The sequence below is a fragment of the Leishmania panamensis genome (assembly GCF_000755165.1).
Source record: "Leishmania panamensis strain MHOM/PA/94/PSC-1 chromosome 17 sequence".
NCBI lineage: Eukaryota > Euglenozoa > Kinetoplastea > Trypanosomatida > Trypanosomatidae > Leishmania > Leishmania panamensis.
The window spans coordinates 78,689-98,341 of NC_025862.1; the positions used below are offsets into that span (position 1 = coordinate 78,689).

Sequence of the window (19,653 nt, forward strand, 5' to 3'; positions counted from 1 at the left end):
GGGGGACGGTACGTCGGTCGGTCGGTCGTACGTTCGTCGCGTACGTACGTCGTCGTTCGTCGACGACCGACGACGGCGACACCCCCCCCCTCCCCCCTCTCCCTCCCCCTCCCCCTCCCCACACACACACCGCACACACACACACACAGAGTGGTGGGAGCTGTCGAACCCCCCGAGTAGTCTCTCGGCCCCACTCAGACAGCACCAGCAGAGCCACCATGTCGCCCTTCACCATCGGTAGTGCCACTCACCTCCACGTACGCAGCAGCTTCCCTACGCGCAAGAGGACTCATCAAGTGATGGTGCTGTTGCTGAGAAGCCGCACCTGGGAAGGGCGCCTCCATGGAGCCGCCGCTCCACAACCTCGCGTGCATCGTGCGGGCCCGGGTGAGGGGTGTGATGCGGCCGCTGATGTTATCCGTGCTGCTCTCAATCGGGGCATCTGACCATGGGTCGCGGTACGCGGACAATAACCGCTGCGATGCCAGTGGTGGTGGCGCAAACGACCGGGTCCAGCTGATGGTTGCCCCGCCGCTGCCGCTGCTGCTGCTTGGTCCCCATGCGAACGCCGAGTGGCTCACATGACTCTCCGCTGCCGATGCCCCTTGGAGTGGCAGCAGCGGTGGTAGACAAGGGGTGTAGCTCGGTCGGTGCTCCCAGCCGCGTGCTGTAGCGGACGGTGCATCCACGAAGCAGTCAACGACCCGCGGTGCGTCAGCACAAATCTCCTCCACGTAAGCGAAGGTGTGGTGCAGCCCGCTCACAACACCTCGCACATCGACAATCTGCAGGCCGGGCACGAGCTGATAGTGTGGGTGATGATGGCCTCCCGTCCACGGCAGCGGCAAGCTAGTCGGGAGCACAGCAGCAGCACCGCCCGTCATAAAGGGACCATGGCTTGGCGAGGTGGGGAGAGCACTTGCACTGATGGCAGCCATAGGCAGCCCGAGGTGACCGGAGGAAACAGTGCCACGCGCCACACCACTCACAGCAGCCGCGGCCACAGAAGAACCACTCGAACCGCTTGCGTTTGCCGTCCGGGTTGCCTCGCCAAAGCAGTAGACCTGCGCATGGGAGTGGCACCCAAACTCAGCAGAGTCGACACGGCAGCAGGGCTGCGGGCACCACGGCTGTGGGCCCTCCATCACTACGACGGTGTGTTGCCGGCCGCAAGCGATGCTGCGCGCAACACCCCCAGCCACGTACTCAAGACCCACGACCCGATACGGCGCTGTGAAGGCGTCGGGGCTGCCCGCGGTGGTGCCGCACTGCCCACTCGCATTGTCACCCCAGCAGAAGACGGCACCGGCAGCGGTGAGGGCGACGGTGTGGAAAGAGCCACAAGCCACGTCCACTACGCGATGGCCCTCAAGAGCGCCGCGCACCAGCGTCGGCACGTAGGCTGGCGTCTTGGAGCCGTGTCCGAGCCGGCCTTGATATCCCACACCCCACGTGAAGAGCTCTCCGTGCTCGTTGATGGCGCCACTGTGCCACTGTCCGGCACAGATGCGCACAATACGCTCTGGCACAGTCACAGTTGCCCCACCGGGAGCGATCCGCCGTCTGCCTTTCACGGTCACCAGCTGCGGCGTCAGCACTACAGCGCGGCGTTCGTTGCTAAGGGACTCTCCGAGCACACCGTGATAGCGTCGCTCCACCTCCTCCGGTGTGCCGAGGCCGACGCAGTCGACCAATCCCCAGCTGTACAGGGAGCCATCCGCGCTCAGCGCCAGTGCGAAGAAGCTGCCGCAGCTTAGCTGGATGATGTTTTTGCCCTCCAACGTTTCCACCAGCACTGGCGCCTCTACCTTCTTCGTCGACAAGTCGAAGTGGCTCCGTCCGCGGCCGCTTTGGCCATGGTTGTTGTTTCCCCAAAAGTACACGTGGTGGCCCCCTACAATAGCCATGGCGAATGCGTACCCGGCCGCTACATGCACCGCCGGCAGCTGCTCAAACAGTGGAATCCGGCGTGGGGTAAGCACCTCCACCGGTGCCTCGACGCCATCCTGACCGACACCGTTGCCACCACCACCTCCTGGGGGACTGCTGCCACCGCGCACAGGACACCCGCTTCCGCCGAGGCCCAGCTGGCCCCACTCCCCGCTGCCAAAAGTGTATATGCTACCGGTGTCGCTCAAGGCGCAGCTGTAGTTTGCCCCCAGCGCTATTTCGCATACCCGCACGCCGAACGGCGTCACTCGTGCCATGGTCGGCGTCGGCTCGTCCCGTGTGGCGTGGGTCCCCAGCTCTCCGTTGCTGCCAGAGCCCCAGCTGAACAGCATCACGCGCCGAGGCATCTGTGGACGGCGCAGTGCCCGCACTAGCCCCATCACGTTCAGGTACTCCGCCATCGCCAGCACGCCGGCCACGCTGAGTTGGTGCGGGATGATGACGGCACCATGCCTCAGGTAGTTCAAGACCGGTAGGAAGTAGTCAGCGTCCAGGTCAAGCAAGATGGCGTTGGCGCCATCCGTGTCGAGGGGAATGGTAGAGGCCGTCTGTTGCGGACTTACCGCCTCGCCGTCGCCGCCCTCGCCAACGCTGATATTCACTGGCAGACTAACTGGCGGCGTCGTGTGGGCAGCCACGTAGTCAGGCCGCGATTCACGCATCGCGGGACGCAAAGATTGCTGAGGCGACAGGTGCTTCAGCGGCGACTGTGGAGATGTTGATGTCGAGGCAGCGGAGGTAGTCGAGCGGTGCGTTGGACGGTGGCAGGCGTAAAGGCTAGAAAATGGAGAAGAACGATCGCCACCGTGCTGCACGCCACCATCGTCATGCTGGGGCACACGTGACAGTCCATACTCAGCAGCCGGTGACGGCGACGCACAGACACTGCCGACGGAGGCAGCGCCGGCCGCGGAGGCGCCACCGCTCTCAGATGACCTGTTGCGCAAGCCGTCTGCGTCACGACTGTCGGCGAGGTCGGCAGTGTGAATGTAGATGTCGCGCCCAGGTGAGCTGCACCGAGCTCCACCCCCGGGCACCTCCTCCTCAGGAAACGTTGTCTCAGCGACCGCTCCACAGCGTCCCGAGACCTCCCGTGATGTGACAACTGTCCTGCGATGCGAGCCGCTCTTCTTTCCGGCAACGCTGTCACTCCGCCTTGGCGAAGACATAAGGCACGCACACAGCGACGCCAGCACGCTGTCGGGGTCCGCCATGAGTGTTCCGACAGTCGTTGTGATGAGCCGGCCGCCAACGTTCAGGAGGACCCACTCTGAAGAAGACGCCGTCGTAGCCACACAAACCGACTCTGCGGTGCGCACCGGCCGAAAGTAAAAGGTGCGTCGGTGGGCAGCAGATGGTGGGGATAGGCGCGCCTCGGACCGCGTGTGTGACCGGCGATGTGGTGAAGACGACGACCCCTCAGGTACAGCGGTAGCGATAGCGGCTGCAGCGATTCGACCATCTGCATGAGGCAATGACGAGGCTGACTCCAGACAATCATGACGACTCGCAACAGTAGCCGCTTCGGTGTTTTCATGAGCATGCGTCGATGGCTGCGGTGTAGCTAGTCGTAGCTGCTGTTGGTCGTGCGGTCGCGGAGTCTGAGGAGGCGACAAAGCGCCCGGCTGCCGCAACCAGCGAGGCGGCAAGTGCTGAGGTAGCGAGGATGCGTCAGCCGCAGAGCTGTAAAGGCCCCCGCTCGACGCGGCGCAGTGCATGGTTGAGCTACTCGAAGACGCTCCGGTCAAGGCGCGGTTACCCGCCACCGCCGTAGCTGTCGTGAAGGCTGCGTCTGGAAATGGAGACGACGCGGCTGGGTTGATAATGTCGTGGTAATAGGCACTGTCCACGTGTGGAAAGCTGCGTTGCCCACTGCTGCTGCTGCTGCTGTTGCTCCTGGTGTCATTACGTCGACTCAGGTTTGTGCTGCCACCTAAGCCAGGAGAATTGGCAGTGCTCGTGTCTTCAGACCTCATGACGCCCCCGCCTAGCGCCACCCACTTGTGCGACTTCCCTCTATTTCCGCTTACTATGGTGGTGCACGCCGTCGAGATCAAGGAGGGCACTAACGCACACAGATGATAGGAAGGGCCAGTGGGCAAGGGACGAGGAAGGCGGCACCTGCGAGGAGGCGTGGATGTAGGTAGAGAAGCAGGAGAAGAAGTAGCCCCGAGCGGATCCGCAGAATCCTACGAATACAACAGGAAGAGGAGCCAAGACGTGAAAGAGGGGAAAAAAGCCTTAAGAGAGAAACAGAGAGAGGCAGACATATAGCAAGAGTGAGAGGCGAGCACTACCAACGATGAAACAGGTGAAGAACGCGCGCGTGGGAGGACGTGCTGAGAGAGGCGTGGGCTTGGAATTGAAGAGAACACACGAAAAGGAGGGGGGCGGTGGTCAATCAGACTGTTGGGTGCGTACCGGTATGGGGCGTTGTGTCGATAGCTGGGGCGTAACGAGATGCGCTGAAAGGGTAGAGGGAAGGCAAAGACGAGAAGAAAAGCGACAGCAATACATAACAGAAAACAAAACAAAAGAGAGAGAGAGAGAGGGGGGGAGAGACAAACAAAGAAGAGAAGGGAGCACTAGAGTGGAAACGCAAAACTGAGGCAGAGACGCCAGCACAGACAAGCACACGTGCACAGCCACGCTGAGAGGTGCGAGATGAAAGCGATCGATAGACCAAATAGACCACCAAGGTGAAACCCCGACGAGGCAATAGGCAGAATGAAGAGTAGTTGTCAAGGAGAAAAGAGAAAAGGGAAAAAAGCCAAGCTCTCACACTTCTGCTGACTTTATCTTCGTTTTCGCTCTTGTATGTTGTCGCTTGTGTATCTCAGTGACTGTGATCCTGCTGGGGAAAGGGAAAGAGTGTGTCGCGCGCGGAAAGGAGGGAGGAGAGGCAAACCGCATGCAGATGCGCGTGTGTGTGTGTGTGCGTATGTGTGTGTATGGGGGGGTGTAGAAAAATGATTCCGCCTTTCGCTTTCCGTTTCGTGTTATGCTGATGGTGCTGTTCTTGTCGCGTTGGGGGGAGGGGAAGGGGGGTGGCGGTTACTTTCAAAATACTCCTCTCCTTTTGGACGTAGAGGAAGCACTTTCCCCTCTCCTGGTCAAACTTTGCGCGAAGGTGGAGGCGAGCTTGTCGTTGAATGGGTGCCAAGGCTAGGTGAGTAGAGAGAGAGATGGGGGGGAGGGGGCAGGGGTTGAGGGGTGTGTGTTGGTGTTTGGTGAAGGCCCCTCGAAGTGCCAGCAAGAGCCCCACTTTTCGGGCTTCCGGCCAGCCTTCGTCTTTTCTTTCACGCCGCCTCCGCGCCAAAATACAACGAGAGGTGAACGCACGATGCGCAGTGAAGCACTACAGGGGCACAAGGGCTGAAGAGAAAGTAAGAGTCGCAGCAGCTGACATTTGGTGAGTAAAGCAACAACGCGCACAGAGATAAGAAAAGTAGAGGAAAGGAATGGGCCAGAGAGGTAACGAAGTGAGTAGATGCGCATGGGACTCTCGCGATTGCGAACAACGGTGCTCGCAACGCAACGCTATCGTCCCTCGTCAGAGGGAGAATGGGAGGCGAGGAAAGATAAGGCGGGCTGCGCGGGTGGCAGTAGGAGGCGAAGAGGCTCAGCGCACAAAGCTCAGTGGGGAAAAGGGTAAAAAGCGCACGGTGTATCACTTCATGAGCGCTCCCCAAACACATTGCTCACGCACAAAACGTTTCGAGTCATTCCCTTGACGGAAGACAAACACAACTCGTTACCATTTTACGACACTCGCCAGCCCCTGCACCCCCCTCCCCTCTCTTCTCTTCCTAATCAGAGCACTCAGAGATGGCGAAGAAAAGGTTGGTGGAAAGCGCACCAGCTCTGAACAGCTTCACGCCCAGAGACACATTCACCCCACTTGCCGGTGGTGTGGTTGCACAGCGCAGCGAGACGGTGACCACGGCTAGACGTCGAGTCACCTAAGAGAATGGCCCTTCTGCGCCAAAACACGAACGCTGCCTCACACCATCGTCGAATGAGCAGTGAAGGCAGCGAGTTAGCGCCGCAAGAGGTGAAGGGCAGAGGTGGGGGAGGGGAGCAGTATGTCAGTGTCACACCCTCTTCGCTGTTGCTACTGTGTGTGCTGATGGTAGCCTTAGTGAGAATGCACGAAGACAGAAAGGGAAGATGACGACAACGGCAAAGACCGGGCACCCTTTTTAAAATAAGAAGGTGTGGGTGAAAATGCGCGTCAGGTAGCTCTGGAGCGATAGTGGGAGGAGTAGTGCCAGTCATCGCGGGGGTCAAGACGTGAAACGAGGCAGGAAAGGAAGAGAAGAGAAAAGACACAGACACACACAGGCAGAGGTGTAAAGTACGCCTCTACCCGCAGCAGTGCGATCGCTTTGAATCTTCTCCATTGCTTCGGGCGGGAGAGAAGAACAAGGGGAGGGGAAGGCACCATCAGCACATCGGTGCAGCATATTTTGCGTATTGCCCCTCGGCCTCCACGCGTCCCTCTCTTCTTTGTTGTTGGAGTCTTTCGTTCAGGCGAAGGCGCGTTCCTTTCCCCTTTTGTGAAGGGGCTGCGCTTATTCTCTCGCTCTTGAACGTTGCGCGGAGCCCCGAGGGAGAGGAGGGGGGTGCGCGCGCACCTGTTGGCGCACCTTAGTCTTCAGTATCCATCTGCTTTCCTTTCTGCGTGCTACATGGGCCATGGCGGTGCCCTTACGTTTCTTAATTTGGAGAAAAGATGTGAAGAAGGTAACGAGAGAAGGAGAAAAGGCATTCACACACACACACCGCCCACGGCTCATGTGCGCCGTCCCTTGTGTATTCATCGTTGTCTTAGCTTCTCTCCATCTACTTGAGCCAGGTTTAGTGATGAGGTAGGTAGATGGTGGCAGCAGGGGGGAGAGGGTGGGAGGGGGGGAACAGGTGGAAAGCACGTGCTCACTGACAGACACATACGCACACACACACACGCACAGTCGTGCAGAAAAGGTGGTAGTCGATGGTTTTACTTATCATCAAAGAAGAAAGGAAGCACACAGAAGCGAAGTTAACCCACTCAGTGTGTTGACCGCCTCCCTCCCCCCCCCCCCACAGGTGCACGCACACGTGTCGGCCTGTGTGCGTGCACCTGTGTGGTGGGGGGGGGGGGGGGGACGGAAGGTGGAATGGTGTTTAGAGGGCAGGGAGGGAGGGGGGGCGTCAGGGGCATTGTCATATAGAAAAATGACTAAACACAGGGGTGGTAAAGAGAGAGAGAGAACAATGAAACAGAGAGGGAGAAGGGTGAAGACAAAGTGGTGTAAGACATCAAGAGAAAAAGAAAAGACTCGCGACGGTAGAGGTGATGCTGCAGTGTGGGATTCAACAGGGGGAGGGGAGTTGGAGTTGAAGCTGAAATAAACGGAAAAAAAGTGGGTGGCATGGGGCGGGAGCGGGAGGTGCGTCGCGCAGGTCATTACGTAGCGGCAGGGGAGAGGGAGAGGGAGGACGATGTGGGGAAAGCTGCTGCATCGTGGCTGCATTTTCTTTCTTTGTGTGTGTGCGCGTGTGTGTGTGGTTCTCGCGCGATTATGTGGTGATCTCCTCGGCCAGCCCAGTCCCCCACTCATCTGCCTCCCTCCCCTCCCTCTTCCCTCTCACTCTCTTTCCCTTTCCGTTGTCGCTTTACTGAGCGCCACTCTCGTACTTCGCCAGCTTCGACTTCGCCTCCTCCAGCTGCTTCGCCAGTGCCTCATAGGTGGGGCGGGTCACCACACCCTCCCGGAAGCCGTGCTCGATCATCCAGTTGTTGTCGGCAAACTTCGCCATGTAGTTGCGGATGCCGTCCGCCATGAGCACAACGCAGCGTTGATCTGGGCGAAGGTCCTTCGCCGCCTCCAGTACCCCCGCCATCGCGGAGCCGCTGCTGCCACCGACTAGAAGACCCTCCTCTCGGTGCAGCTCGAGGGCGAGGTCAAAACTCTCTTGATCGCGCGTCTTGACCCAGCGATCAACGTACTTGCGCTCACACACGTCCGGCACAAAGTCATAGCCGATCCCCTCTACGTGGTACATGACATGTTCGCCTACATGTTCGGGGTCCGCGAGGATGCTGCCGACCGGGTCTACGCCAACGACAGTTATACTGGGGTTGAGCTCCTTCAGCTTCTTGGCCACACCAGTGATCGTGCCACCAGTGCCGGCGCTGATGACAACCATGTCGACCTTGCCGCCACACTGATTGTAGATCTCCTGACCAGTGAACTCGTAGTGCGCACCCGGGTTGCTGGGGTTCGAGTACTGGTCCAGCAGTACGTAGCCCTTTTCGTCGCGCAGGCGGCGAGCGACACCGATTAGGCTGTCTGGATGGTCGTGCGGAAGCGCCGTCTCCGTGCGGATCACCTCGGCTCCGAGGGACTGCAGGGTCGTCTCCTTCTCGTGAGACATTTTTTTGGGCATCGTAATCACTATGCGGTAGCCGCGGATCGCCGCCGCCATTGAGAGGCCAATACCAGTGTTGCCGCTCGTGGCCTCCACAATCACCGAGCCTGGCTTGAGAGTCCCATTCTTCTCGGCATCGGCGACCATCTGCTTGCCAATGCGATCCTTTACGCTGCCGCCGGGGTTGAGGAACTCACACTTGGCCACGACCTCGCACTGAATGCCGTGTCTCTGCGGGACACGATTCAGCCGAATGCATGGAGTGTTTCCGACCGCCTCAAGGGCGTCAGCGAGAATGTGATCGTGGGGATTAGCGGAAGTCATTTATGATTCACGAGAGGCAAGAGAATAAGCGGAGCGGAAAGAAACCATAAGTCTCGGTTTCAAGCAAAAGAGAGATGACAGAAAGGCGGTTGCTGTTATGGTGGAGGGGGAAGGGGGGAGGGGGAGGGCGGGGAGAACGAGATGTGGCAGACACACAAACAATGGGGAAAAGGGACACATGACGGAAGGCAAAGGGGAGGGTGCAGGGCGAAACAGAGAGAGAGAAAGAGCAAAGCTGATGAGGATGAGAACGGCACGCACAACGATGCAGTGACGCGGGTTGGAGGAGAGGGGTAACACCTGCCCCGCTGGCCAGCTCGTATAGTGCGAGCGGGGAAGGACCGACTGGAAAGCAGAGAGCGATGGAGCCACTCGATGACGGGCAGTTTCCCAGAGTGAGTGCATGGTGTCCGTGGCTGAAGAAAAGAAGAAGGGAAGAAGCCTCACAAAACGTGTCGGTGTGTACGCACAGAGACGCAAAGGCGCTGGGCACCCAAGAGAGACAGCGGTGATGCGCTTCACTTCGCTTTGACTATTTTTCTTCGCTTTTGAAGACATTTTCCAGCGCTAGTCGGCGTCAACGATGGCTGCCCTACGCACACACACACACACACACGCTCAACCATCATAGAGAAAACTGCCGCCCAGATGCGAGATCAACGAACAAGTATCACTATCTAACAAACGTGCGCACACGCACGGAGAGAGAGATACACATATATGTGCCCACGCAGTCACTCGTAATCCCTCTCCTCCCTCTTCACAGCCGCTGAGTTTCTCACTTGATAGGCCGAGCGAGGTTGACAGCGAGGAAGACGTGAGGTGGGATGTAAGGGGGTATATGTTGTCAAGCGAGAGTATACAGCGATACGGCGGAAGAACAAACTAAACAATAAACGAGAAAAGGCATGCGGTGCAGCGGAGTACAGCAATAGCGGTGGCAGAGCGAGGCGAGCGAATAGAGAGCGAGAGAGGCGCCCGGTATGCATCTGCGTGCTGGTGTGGCGGCGGTGCCGAAGCTGCTCATATTTCTCATTACGGTAAACGAGAGAAACGAAAAGACGTAAAGGCAAAGGAAAAAAAAACGGAGGAGAATTGCTGACGACTGGTGGGGGAGGGGTTGTGAGTAGATGTGGGGGAAAGGAGGGATGCAAGTGGGAAGGAGAGCGAGAGGGAGAAAGGTGTCCTCATCGCCTGCGCACTTGTGCGTGACAGAAAGAGAGAGGGAAATGAATGAATGAAGGATAAGCGAAAGTGGCGCAGAAGGACGGTGAAAAGTAACGGAAGCGAAAGCCCACGCCAGAAGTCAAGTAGAGAGAGGTCGGACGAGGAGGGGGAGAGCAGCATACACGCACACACACACACACACACAGGCGCGCGGGGGAGGGAGAAGGAGCAGTCGCCTTCTTGTCGATGATGCTGCTCTTGCTCTCGCCCTTTTCGCTTGCGGTATCAACTCACCCCGTTCACCTTTGTCTCCCTCCCTCTTCCCTCTGCCTCCTGTCGTTATTCGTGCCCCTTTATGTTTTTCGCTCGCCTCCCTGTCTTGTGTGGCGGCATGTCGTCCACAACACAACCATCAAAAGAGAACAGGGAAAATTTCGTGGCCAGCGCGTGCTGCTGCTGCTGCTCCCCCCTCCTCCCTGTGTGCGCTTGCCGTGGTCCATTTCTGCGTGCATCCCAGCCAGTCCCACTTCATATCCGCCTGTGTACGTCACCCCCTACAGAAAGAGTCCTCGAGAATAATACATGCGTTACGCGGCTTCTATGTACATAAGCCCTCCTGCTCGGGCAGGTGCGGACACGAAGACGCGTCTTGATCACTACCACCACCGCGGCGAGCCGTCGAGCGACACAAATTTCGGTGCACACCGGCTGGGTAGCCCTCTAAGATGGCTTGGATCGTTGCTGCTGCTGGTAGCGATTGAACTCCACAGCGCGGTCCAGTAGCTCCTTGTAGCTTTGCGACTTCGCCTCGTGCGTGGTGAAGTCGTTCTGCTGCGCGGCCAGGAGAGCTCGATAGCGCTCCTTGCTATTCACGTGCTGCGTCCCGGAGGAGCTGCGACACAGTTGCTGCACCGCCGCCTGCCGCGCCTCCTCTGCGTGGGGAAGTGTAAACTTCACAACGTGAATACCGCATGCATTGGGCGTGGATACGCCACTCGCATTGTGTCCTGGCGGCGACGCTCGCGGTGAGGGCGGGATGCCGGCTTTCCGGAACGCTGTGTCATCCTCCTTCGTTGCCGCCGGTACGGCAGCCGCGGCGCCGGCTGGTGCCGTTGTGGTGCGCACTAGTGGAGCCACGAGCGCCACCGACGGGGTCTTCGATGTGTCGAACAAATTTGGCGACGCGGTCGCCGGCGCCCGTGCGACTCGAGTTGCTTGCATGAGACGATTGTGCTCCTCCATGGCGCGGCGGCTGGCGTCCTGCAGCAGTTGCTGCTCCTGCAGCATGGCACGCAGAGAAGCCCGAGCAGATGTGGTGTCCGCTGAAGAGGTCGGCGACCAACACGGCGAGCGGGGAGGCGATACGGAGAAAGCACTGACAGCGCCGGTTTGGTGCTTGCCGACCTCAGCTGTGGTTACCGTCTTGGAGGACACTGGCAGGTTGTCCGGCTGAGTCGTGTACGATAGACGCGACTGGTTATGCAGCTGCGAGGCGCGACGTGCGTTGTCCTTGCTCTGTTCCGACCACAGCTTCGGCAGCGCCCCTCCACTAACCTTGCTGCTGGAACCCTCCAACGGCTGAGTCAGTGGCATGGCGGCACGAGGCTGGGTTTGCACAAGAATGCTGCGCTGTCGGTTCGCCTCCTCCTCTGCCGCCGTCCCAAGCAGCGGCTCGTGCACCAGCGACGGCGGTGCGCGGTCGTCGGCGAGGAGGGATACGCTGCCAGGGCGTGAGTGACGGCGGTGGGAGGTGCCGTTATTGCCGTTGTTGCTGTTGCTGGTGGGTTGACTCGCTTCTGCTTCCCCACAGCCATTCGTAGCCGCCTCCGTTGCAGCTACACATGTGCTTCCGGTTGGTACCACTCCAGACAACGATGTCCGAAGTGCTACCTCGGCATCGCCATGGTCGAGCAACCGAGTCCCATCCTTGTTGAGAATGCTGAAGATGGGCGTCTTGCCAGGTACGGCAGGTTTCTTAGATGATATGAGCGAGGGAAGGGAACTGCTATCCCCCACAGCCGGATCGCGGACGCCAAAGCCACCGCTGTTGAGAGACACACTCGGCGGCGGAGGAGTCAGGCGCACGACGCCGCGACGCTGCGGCTGTGGTGGTTCCGGAGGAGAGGGAGACGATACGGCGGTGGAGAGCGTGCTCGCCACTGAGCCACTAGAGATGGTGGCATCAGCGCTGAATTCGCGCACAGGTGTCTTCTCCGCTGGGGTTGCAGTACCACGGCGAGGCTGTGAAGACGGCCGAGTAGTTGAGCCAGTCGCACCAGTCTTGAATGGCACTGTAGGATGCAGAATGCCGTTCAGCGACAGCTTTGACGCCTGAGCCTGCATCTGGGCTTCGCGCTGTCGCCTATTGTCGAGGATGGCGCTGCGGCCAACAAACGACTGCAGAATTTCCCTCCGTGTCATTTGAACCTCGGCTACTGCAATGTCATGCGCGAGCTGATGTGACACGTGGCAGATCCCTGCGGTAGCCTCGCCTGTGAGAACAACCGCGGCGTCGTCCGATGTGAGGGTATCAACAGGGCCCCCCGGAGATGGCGGACGCGACTGAGTCAGCTGTTGTGCGGGGATGGTGTTCGCCGTCTCCTTCTGCATCATCGCAGCTGGTGCAACCCGGGTTCCACTCGCATCGCTGGCAGTCGCGTTCGGCGCTGGGCGTGCCGTGGAGCCGAGCGAGTTCACGCTGTCACTAAGCTCAGGGGCACCTGGCTGCAGAGTTGAGGATGAGAAAAAGAGATTCTTCAGAGGAGACTCGTGGTGCTGCCGAGTTGGAGATCGCTGCTGCGCTGGAGACCGAGCGCGCGGTAGGGGTCGCTGATGCTCAGGTAGAGGAGGTGGGGTAGTAGCGCGGGTGGTCTGCATCCCCATCAGAAGCGTAGTGGTGGCTGCGCCTCCTCCAGTGTTCAAGGCAGGAGAACCGATCGGCGCAGTCGCCGATGACACCTTACCCGCTTGCTGGATCACCGGCACGGTGTCGTCGTCAGTAGTCGCGGCAACGGCAACCGTTGGTGGTAGCTCGAGAATGAACCGAGCATCCGCAACATTATGCTCTGCCAGCACACACTGAATTGCCGCCATGAGCCCAGAGACGTCGTCTGGTTGCCTGGCTGCAGACGACGTCGCGGAGCCGGCCGCGCCAGACACTTGGGACGGCGGGGTTGACATTGGTAAAGACGTCGGCCTGTTGTCCTGAACTTTTCGGTCGTTGGTGTTAGAGGTGTCGGTGTAGGTGCAGGTAAGATCAAGTGCGAGCGTTCTCCCTCTCACTCTCTCCCTTGGGCAGTTTGTCTGTATGGTCAACTATGTGTTACTCGAAGGCACAAATACTCTCAGCCATGCATGCACGCACACGTGTGCCCACCAAGGGGGGGGGAAGAGAGACGAGATACAGAGAGAGAGAGAGAAGATGCTGCGCACCTGCCGGTGTGCGGTTGCGCGAGGAGATGAGATCCACGACTGTGTCGGCTTACCGGGATGGTGATCAGGGGCGGAGGAGCAGCGCTTATGAAATGGGAGAAAGTGGGGAAGAGGTAGAGAAGTGCAGAGGACCCGTGAGGCTCAAACGCAGACGTCTATCCGCACGTACAACCCACACGTGCCTAAATGGAGAGAGAGGTCGCTTGGGGTTGTACGTCACGGTGGAGGACCAAACGCATCGGCTCCCGTACATGACCATGGAGCGCCATCAGTGAGGAAAGGAGAGAGAGAGAGAATAGGCGTGTGCGCAGCACCCGATGTGCCCTTCACCACTGAACTCCATCCAGCCTCACCCGCCCTTCCCCATAAACGCGCATGCACACACAAAATGTCTGTTGATAGTAAGAGAGAGAGAGAGAGATGAACGCCCCCGGGGAAGACAAAGAGAGAAAGTGGCTTGCTCGCGGATGGACAGGCCCCTCTCCCCCTCCCCATGCCTTAGCATGTGTGTGTGTGTATGTGTGTGTAAGTGAGCGTTCGACGGGTTTCTCCCGTCGCGTTCGTTCCTTCTACAGACATGGTGGTTGCAACACACACCCACACACACGCACAGACGTGAGCGTGCGCAGAGGCAGAGGAAGCAAAACAGAAGGAAAACACACGCACGAGAGAAGGAAAGCGCAGCGCTACTTCTTGGGCGGGGCGGCGTCCGCCTTCTTCTCTTCCGGCTTGGCGTCGAAGTCGCGGCAGTACGGGCCTGGGGGTTCTTTGAACAGGAGCGATGTGCGCCCACCTGCCGGCTCGGCGCACCTGCGATCCGGACGTTGCGGGCCGATCTTGAAAGGCTTTCCGCCACGGAGGTCTTCCACGAGTGTCTTGATGCTGTCCCACGTTAAGTCCTCCACGTAGTCGTACGAGAAGTTCGGTGGGTTGCTGTAGTCACTCACCACCAGCATGGGTGCATTCACACATGCGCCGAGGCACTCCATCTCACCAACTGTAATAAGGCCGTCACTCGTTGTGCCGTGCATGCGCACGTTCAGGTAGTGCATAGTGCGTTCTATCAGCTCGTCGGCGCCACACAGCATGCACGGGGTGGTGCGGCAGAACTGGATGTGGTACTTGCCGACTGGGTGTCGGTTGAACATGGAGTAGAAGGTGACAGTCTCGAAGACGTGCATCGGTGGCACTTCACAAATTTTCGCAATTTTGTACATAGCCGTCACCGGGATGTATCCGCCCTGCTGCTGTTGGGCAAGGTGAAGTAGCGGAATTGTGGCCGACATTCGCCTGCCGCGTGGGAATTTCGGCAAGATCTCGTGATAAATCTTCTCGTAGCTGGCTGTGGTGAAGTCCCACGGAATGCGAGTGTTGTCGTAGTCCGTGTTGTGGTGGCGCACCTCACCGTGGATGGCGCATGTATTCGTGAGGAGCGCCGCGCTGGTGAGCGAGTTGTCGGCCGTCGGCGCCACCGCCGCCGCGGAGCCAGAGGCAGCAGTGGCGCGGCGCATCGCCATCAAGGCCAGTCGGGTAAGACGCAGCATGGGACTCTGACAGCGGTATCCAGCCAAAGAAAGAGAAAGAAACGATGAGGCGAGAAGCAAGCAAGCGCGAGCTACGGGAGCACAGGAAGGGCGGCCAGTACGAGTACTGAACAACGACTGCGGACCACAAAGGGTAAGAAGAGAAGCACAACGCCGAAGCAGCGAAAAGGGGTGTCAGCAGGAAAGAGGAAGGGGAGGGAGCGACATCGCTCGCACGCACACAAACGCCGAGAGAGAGAGAGAGAGAGACACGCAGCAGATGCAGACAACGGTAGAAATGGTGAGGAAGAGAGTGTGTATAAGGCGGCGGAAGGTAAGAGCGGAGAGGGCTGGGAGAAGGCGACTTGCTCGCTGGTACTGGCGAAAACGTTAGTGACTGGCTGAGATGGCAAAGAGAGAGAGAGAGAAGAGCCAAAGAGGAAAAAGAGGCGGTAGTACAGTGCTCGTAGTAAATGTGGTGACGACTATGGCCGTCAGAGAGGGAGAGAAAGGCGCTGAATTGAGAAACCAGACTTGAGAATGCCGGACGTGACGGAGAAAGTGGGCGTGGACGGGTGGGCGGGTATGTGCGAAGACGGTAAAACCAAACAGAAATGGGAATGCCCCTGCCAGGAAGGCCGCCGTTACCCCCCCCCCCCAGCGGTGAGAAGGGAAGAAGTACAGACAGCACGAGTAACACGGCGAGCCGTTCTTCCGTCTTTTTTTTTCGCTCGTTTCCACGACCCCACTTCACACGCTTTTTTGCTAGAGAAAATGGGCTGAGGGAAGTCCGACGGAGGTAGGCGTGCGGAGAGGACGGACAAATCGCGTTGACCAGCTGCAAAAAGGGCACACTCTGCTCGCGTGGGCTTCTCTAAGGAACCGGTGAAGGAATGGGGAGGGTATGGCGAGCGTGCGTGTGGGGGCGTAAGGTCAAAAAGAGCAGTCGCTCGAATCAGATAGGAGGCCACCTTTGCTTACGTCAGTGTTGCGGCGAAGGCGTGTCGGTGTGGGCAATCGGTGTCTACTGCTGCTTTGCGGGTGCCCTCCGGAGATGGTGGCAAATCAGCGAGGAGGAGGAGATGGGGGGGGGGGGGGGGGCAGAGTGCGAAAACGAGAAAGGGCAGAGATAAGCACATGTGTGCAAGCTTACGCGTGCCTACGCAGTGCACGTCAGCCAGACGCGAAGAAGGGGACTGGAACACCGTCTTTGCTTTTCCTCTCCACCTCGTGGAACATGTGGTGGGGGAGAGGAGGGGAGAGCGAGGGGGGCTCGGTGCACAGAGCTCCGAGAGGAGAGTGAGAAACACGGAGAGATCATTGAAATGCGGGGCAGATTTCAAAGGACCGAGAACCCCTTCCTACTCAGCCGTCCATCTCCTCCCTCGATAGTTTAGCCAAGACGGGCTCGTAAACGGAAGACATCGTCTGTAACTTGCGAAAAGGGGGAGGGGGGAACCACGCCAGATCGAGAGACAACGCGTTTCCTCCTCTTCTCTCTCCGTCGTTACGTGTAGATGCGCGAACGCAACTCGGCTCACGTCTGCGCAGACCTTCTCCCCTCTCTTGATGTGCCTATGCCTTTTCGTTTCCTCGCTGCACATCACAATTCTGTTTCTTTTTTACGCATAACCCACAGCCGCACCCGCACACGGACACAAAGACGTGAAAGAGGAGCGAGGCATCCTCACTGCCAGCGTCAACGGGCTCGCCTCTCTGTCCTTCGCATGCCTGCTCTTCGCACCGAATACCGCGTAAGCATGTACACGTGGGCACGGGCCTGAGTGCCGGTGTCTCTCCTGCACCCTGCGTGTCCGTCCAGGTACGTGCCTCACCACCACCACCACCCTGCCCCAACGATGAAACGAGATGCATGCAGTGTGAAGCATGCTGAAGTAACAGCTGTTGGCAATGCAGCTTCTATCTTCCGTGCGCGCGGGAGAGAGAACGGGTGACGCGCCAGCCACTAGGTTTATGTTGGTCAGTGGGTGTCCCTCTGCGCTTGCCGACGTAGGGTCTCGAGGTGCGATGGGCCTCCCACTCGGACTCACGCACGCACGCACGCACGCACGCACACGCACGCAGAAGAAATGGAGAGACGCACATCAGCACGAAATGAAAACGTCCGCGTGGGCAGCCAGGGGCAAAAAAAAAAAGGGCAGAGAAAAAAAACTGAAAAGAGAGAAGGAAAAGGCGACCACCGGCGTTTAAAAGGGGGGGACCCGCCACGACGCGCCTCACGCGCAGCCGCGCAGAACTCTAAATAACGACCAACAAGGAGAGGGAGAGAGCAAAGAGGGGAAAGGGAAAGAGGGAGGCGTGGGCAACAGCGGAGCGGAGGGAGTGGGAGGAGAGACGAAGTTAGTCTACGTCGGTGCAGCTGTACGCGTACGATATGGTGTGCGTGTGTGTGTGTGTACCGTACGCGAAGGGCAAAATGAAATAAAGAGGCGTACCGCGCACTTCACGCGGCCACAGACATGAAAAAACAACCACAACATCATCACCATTCTTCGCCACACACACACGCACACATCAAGAGATGACTGCGCTGGCTCGTGCACTTCCGGCTCTGACTCTGCCACCTCCGCTGCTGCGGCAGAAGCCGATCTCGCTCTCCCTCTCTGGATACACGTACAGTCAGTCATCGCGAAGATGCACAGAGAAAGATGTACTCAGCGACTCGGGCAACGAAAGAGACAAAAAACGCGAGAGGAAACACCAGCAAGGAGAAAAATAAAAGAGGCACCATCTATGTAGAAAGTGTTGGAAGTAGTCCTGATGAAGGCTGGCTAACGCTCAAGGAGAGGTGAAGTGCGGAGGGAGAGAGGGAGCGACAGCGAAGGTGAGGGACAGAGAAGGGGGCGAAGAGGGGGGAGGCGAGAGAGATGAGGGGATGGAGAAGAGGAGGCGCGAAACATGCCGCAAGGAAGGAAAAGGAAAAAAACGCGCGCTGTCCGCCTCCCCAGGTTGTGTATTGATCTGTGAAGCAGACGTGTGTAGCGGAAAGTAAACGCACACGCACGCACGCAAAAGCAAAACGTGTCTCGCTTAGACTTTCGCCTTTTGTGCGCACACCGCAGAGCCCTGTCCCCCCCTCCTCCCCTCAGCCCCTCTCGCCGCGACAGACCATACACAGACGGGCAGCGCCTACTTGTGTTGCACAGAGCAACTACACAGACAACCACGCTTGTTCGCCTGCTCACTTGGTCATCCAGCTCTACCCCTCCCCACCACCACCACCACAACCCCTCACAAAGCTGTCACCCATCCCACTGCCGCCATGACAACGATAACGCCAAAATGGAAATAAGGGAAAGGCGCACACACCTCTGCGACCTTCTTATCGGATCAGCTCTCCCCAGTCCATGCCAACGCACCAGTGTATGCACAGCGACACTCAAGAGAGGCACATGAGCGCGCCAATGCGTTCTTCTACTTTTGGTCAGCGACTCCATCTCACAGAGAGGGCGGGGCGAAGTGGTTACGCTGCACGCTTGGCGCTCTTCTTCTTGGACTTTTTCTCGAGGGCTTTGTGCAGATTTGGCACCACACCGCCGCGCGAGATGGTCGCCCTCACTACCTGATTCAGCTCCTCATCGCCGCGAATGGCAAGCAACAGGTGGCGCGGCTTGATGCGTTCTGTCTTCTGCGCCTTCGCCGCCGCACCGGAGAGCTCGATCACCTCTGTCGTCAGGTACTCCAGCAGAGCGGCGCAGTATATGGCGGCAGATGCACCGCAGCGCTGCTTGCGGTAGAGACCCTCCTTCAGACGAGAGTGGATGCGACCGACAGGGAAGTTCAACTCGGCGCGCGCGGCGCGCGACATGCGATCGCGACGGCCAGCCTTGCCGCCAGTCTTGCCACCGCGCTTGCCCTTACCCTTACCCTTACCCTTGCCCTTGCCCTTGCCTCCAAGCTTGCCGCCCGAGACGACACTGGTCTGATCGGCCGTCGCAGAGCCAGGCCCCATCATTGGGGGCTGCGGCGGGATTGGCGGGACGCCAGAGGGTTCCTCTTCCGTATAGGACATTGTAGTTGGGGGGGGGGGGGGGCGTGGTATGGGGAGCTCGAAAGAGAAAAGCGAGAAAGATAAGTGCCGCTCTAGCAGCTCGGCTGTACTGTTTTCCGCAGCGGCTGGGCAAGTGTGCAAAGCCGTCCAGCAGCACGTAGGGTGCACAGCAGGAGAGAGCGAAGACCGAAAACGATAAAAAGATAAAAAGGGGGAGGGGGAGGAGGAGGGGGGAAAACAGAGAGAGCGGGTGTAGGATCGCTGTGGTTGTAAATCTGGTGTGACGGCGAAGTGGTGGGGAGGTGCGTGGGTAGGTGTGTATCTATAGGTGGGTGGAGGGGAGAAAGAAACAGAGACGAGCAGTGCGCGAGAGATGGACTGCGTGGTAAGAAGGCGATCAGAAAAGGAAACAGATAGAGGGCGGCAGCGCACAAGGTTGGTGTCGTGTGGGTATGTGGGTGTTGGGCGGGAGGGGAGGATGAATGGCAAAGGTGTGGAAAGAGAGAGAGGGAGAGCGGAGAATGCGAATACGTACAAGGTGAACCGCCAGTGGGGGGGTGGGGGGGAGAGGGGGGTCGCTGTCATTGTCGAACCCCCCCCTCCCCCCCCCCCCAAGGAAATCGATGCACGCGTGTGTGCTTTGGCTGACGTGTCAATCCATGGCGAGGAGTAGCGGGGTAGTTGGGGTGTCCGGCGCTCGTAGGAGTGCATGCTCAGTGCACGTGTATGGGTGCCTCCGATCTTGTTGTTGCCACTCTTCTCTTTCCCTATTTAGCCTCGCACTACTGCGCAACGACACCTTGCGTCACCGCCTGCAGTGGCAGGTGA

The 19,653-nt window shown here is 58.9% G+C and overlaps 5 protein-coding genes across 5 annotated transcripts; all 5 read right to left on the reverse strand.

Moving 5' to 3' along the window:
* Window positions 1-194: 194 nt before the first annotated feature.
* On the reverse strand, window positions 195-3,926 carry LPMP_170200 (hypothetical protein; the record flags this gene model as incomplete). Its single annotated transcript, XM_010699409.1, has 1 exon — window positions 195-3,926. The coding sequence occupies one exon, from the start codon at window positions 3,924-3,926 to the stop codon at window positions 195-197; it is 3,732 nt and encodes a 1,243-aa protein (XP_010697711.1).
* A 3,685-nt stretch (window positions 3,927-7,611) lies between these two features.
* Window positions 7,612-8,691, reverse strand: CYSB (cystathionine beta-synthase; the record flags this gene model as incomplete). The annotated part of the gene is made up of 1 exon (XM_010699410.1): window positions 7,612-8,691. One exon carries the CDS (start codon window positions 8,689-8,691, stop codon window positions 7,612-7,614), a length of 1,080 nt encoding a protein of 359 aa, XP_010697712.1.
* Window positions 8,692-10,578: 1,887 nt separating this feature from the next.
* On the reverse strand, window positions 10,579-13,038 carry LPMP_170220 (hypothetical protein; the record flags this gene model as incomplete). Its single annotated transcript, XM_010699411.1, has 1 exon — window positions 10,579-13,038. The coding sequence occupies one exon, from the start codon at window positions 13,036-13,038 to the stop codon at window positions 10,579-10,581; it is 2,460 nt and encodes an 819-aa protein (XP_010697713.1).
* A 938-nt stretch (window positions 13,039-13,976) lies between these two features.
* On the reverse strand, window positions 13,977-14,807 carry LPMP_170230 (NADH-ubiquinone oxidoreductase, mitochondrial, putative; the record flags this gene model as incomplete). The annotated part of the gene is made up of 1 exon (XM_010699412.1): window positions 13,977-14,807. The coding sequence occupies one exon, from the start codon at window positions 14,805-14,807 to the stop codon at window positions 13,977-13,979; it is 831 nt and encodes a 276-aa protein (XP_010697714.1).
* A 3,490-nt stretch (window positions 14,808-18,297) lies between these two features.
* LPMP_170240 (histone H2A, putative) lies at window positions 18,298-18,846 on the reverse strand (the record flags this gene model as incomplete). The annotated part of the gene is made up of 1 exon (XM_010699413.1): window positions 18,298-18,846. The coding sequence occupies one exon, from the start codon at window positions 18,844-18,846 to the stop codon at window positions 18,298-18,300; it is 549 nt and encodes a 182-aa protein (XP_010697715.1).
* Window positions 18,847-19,653: the final 807 nt, after the last annotated feature.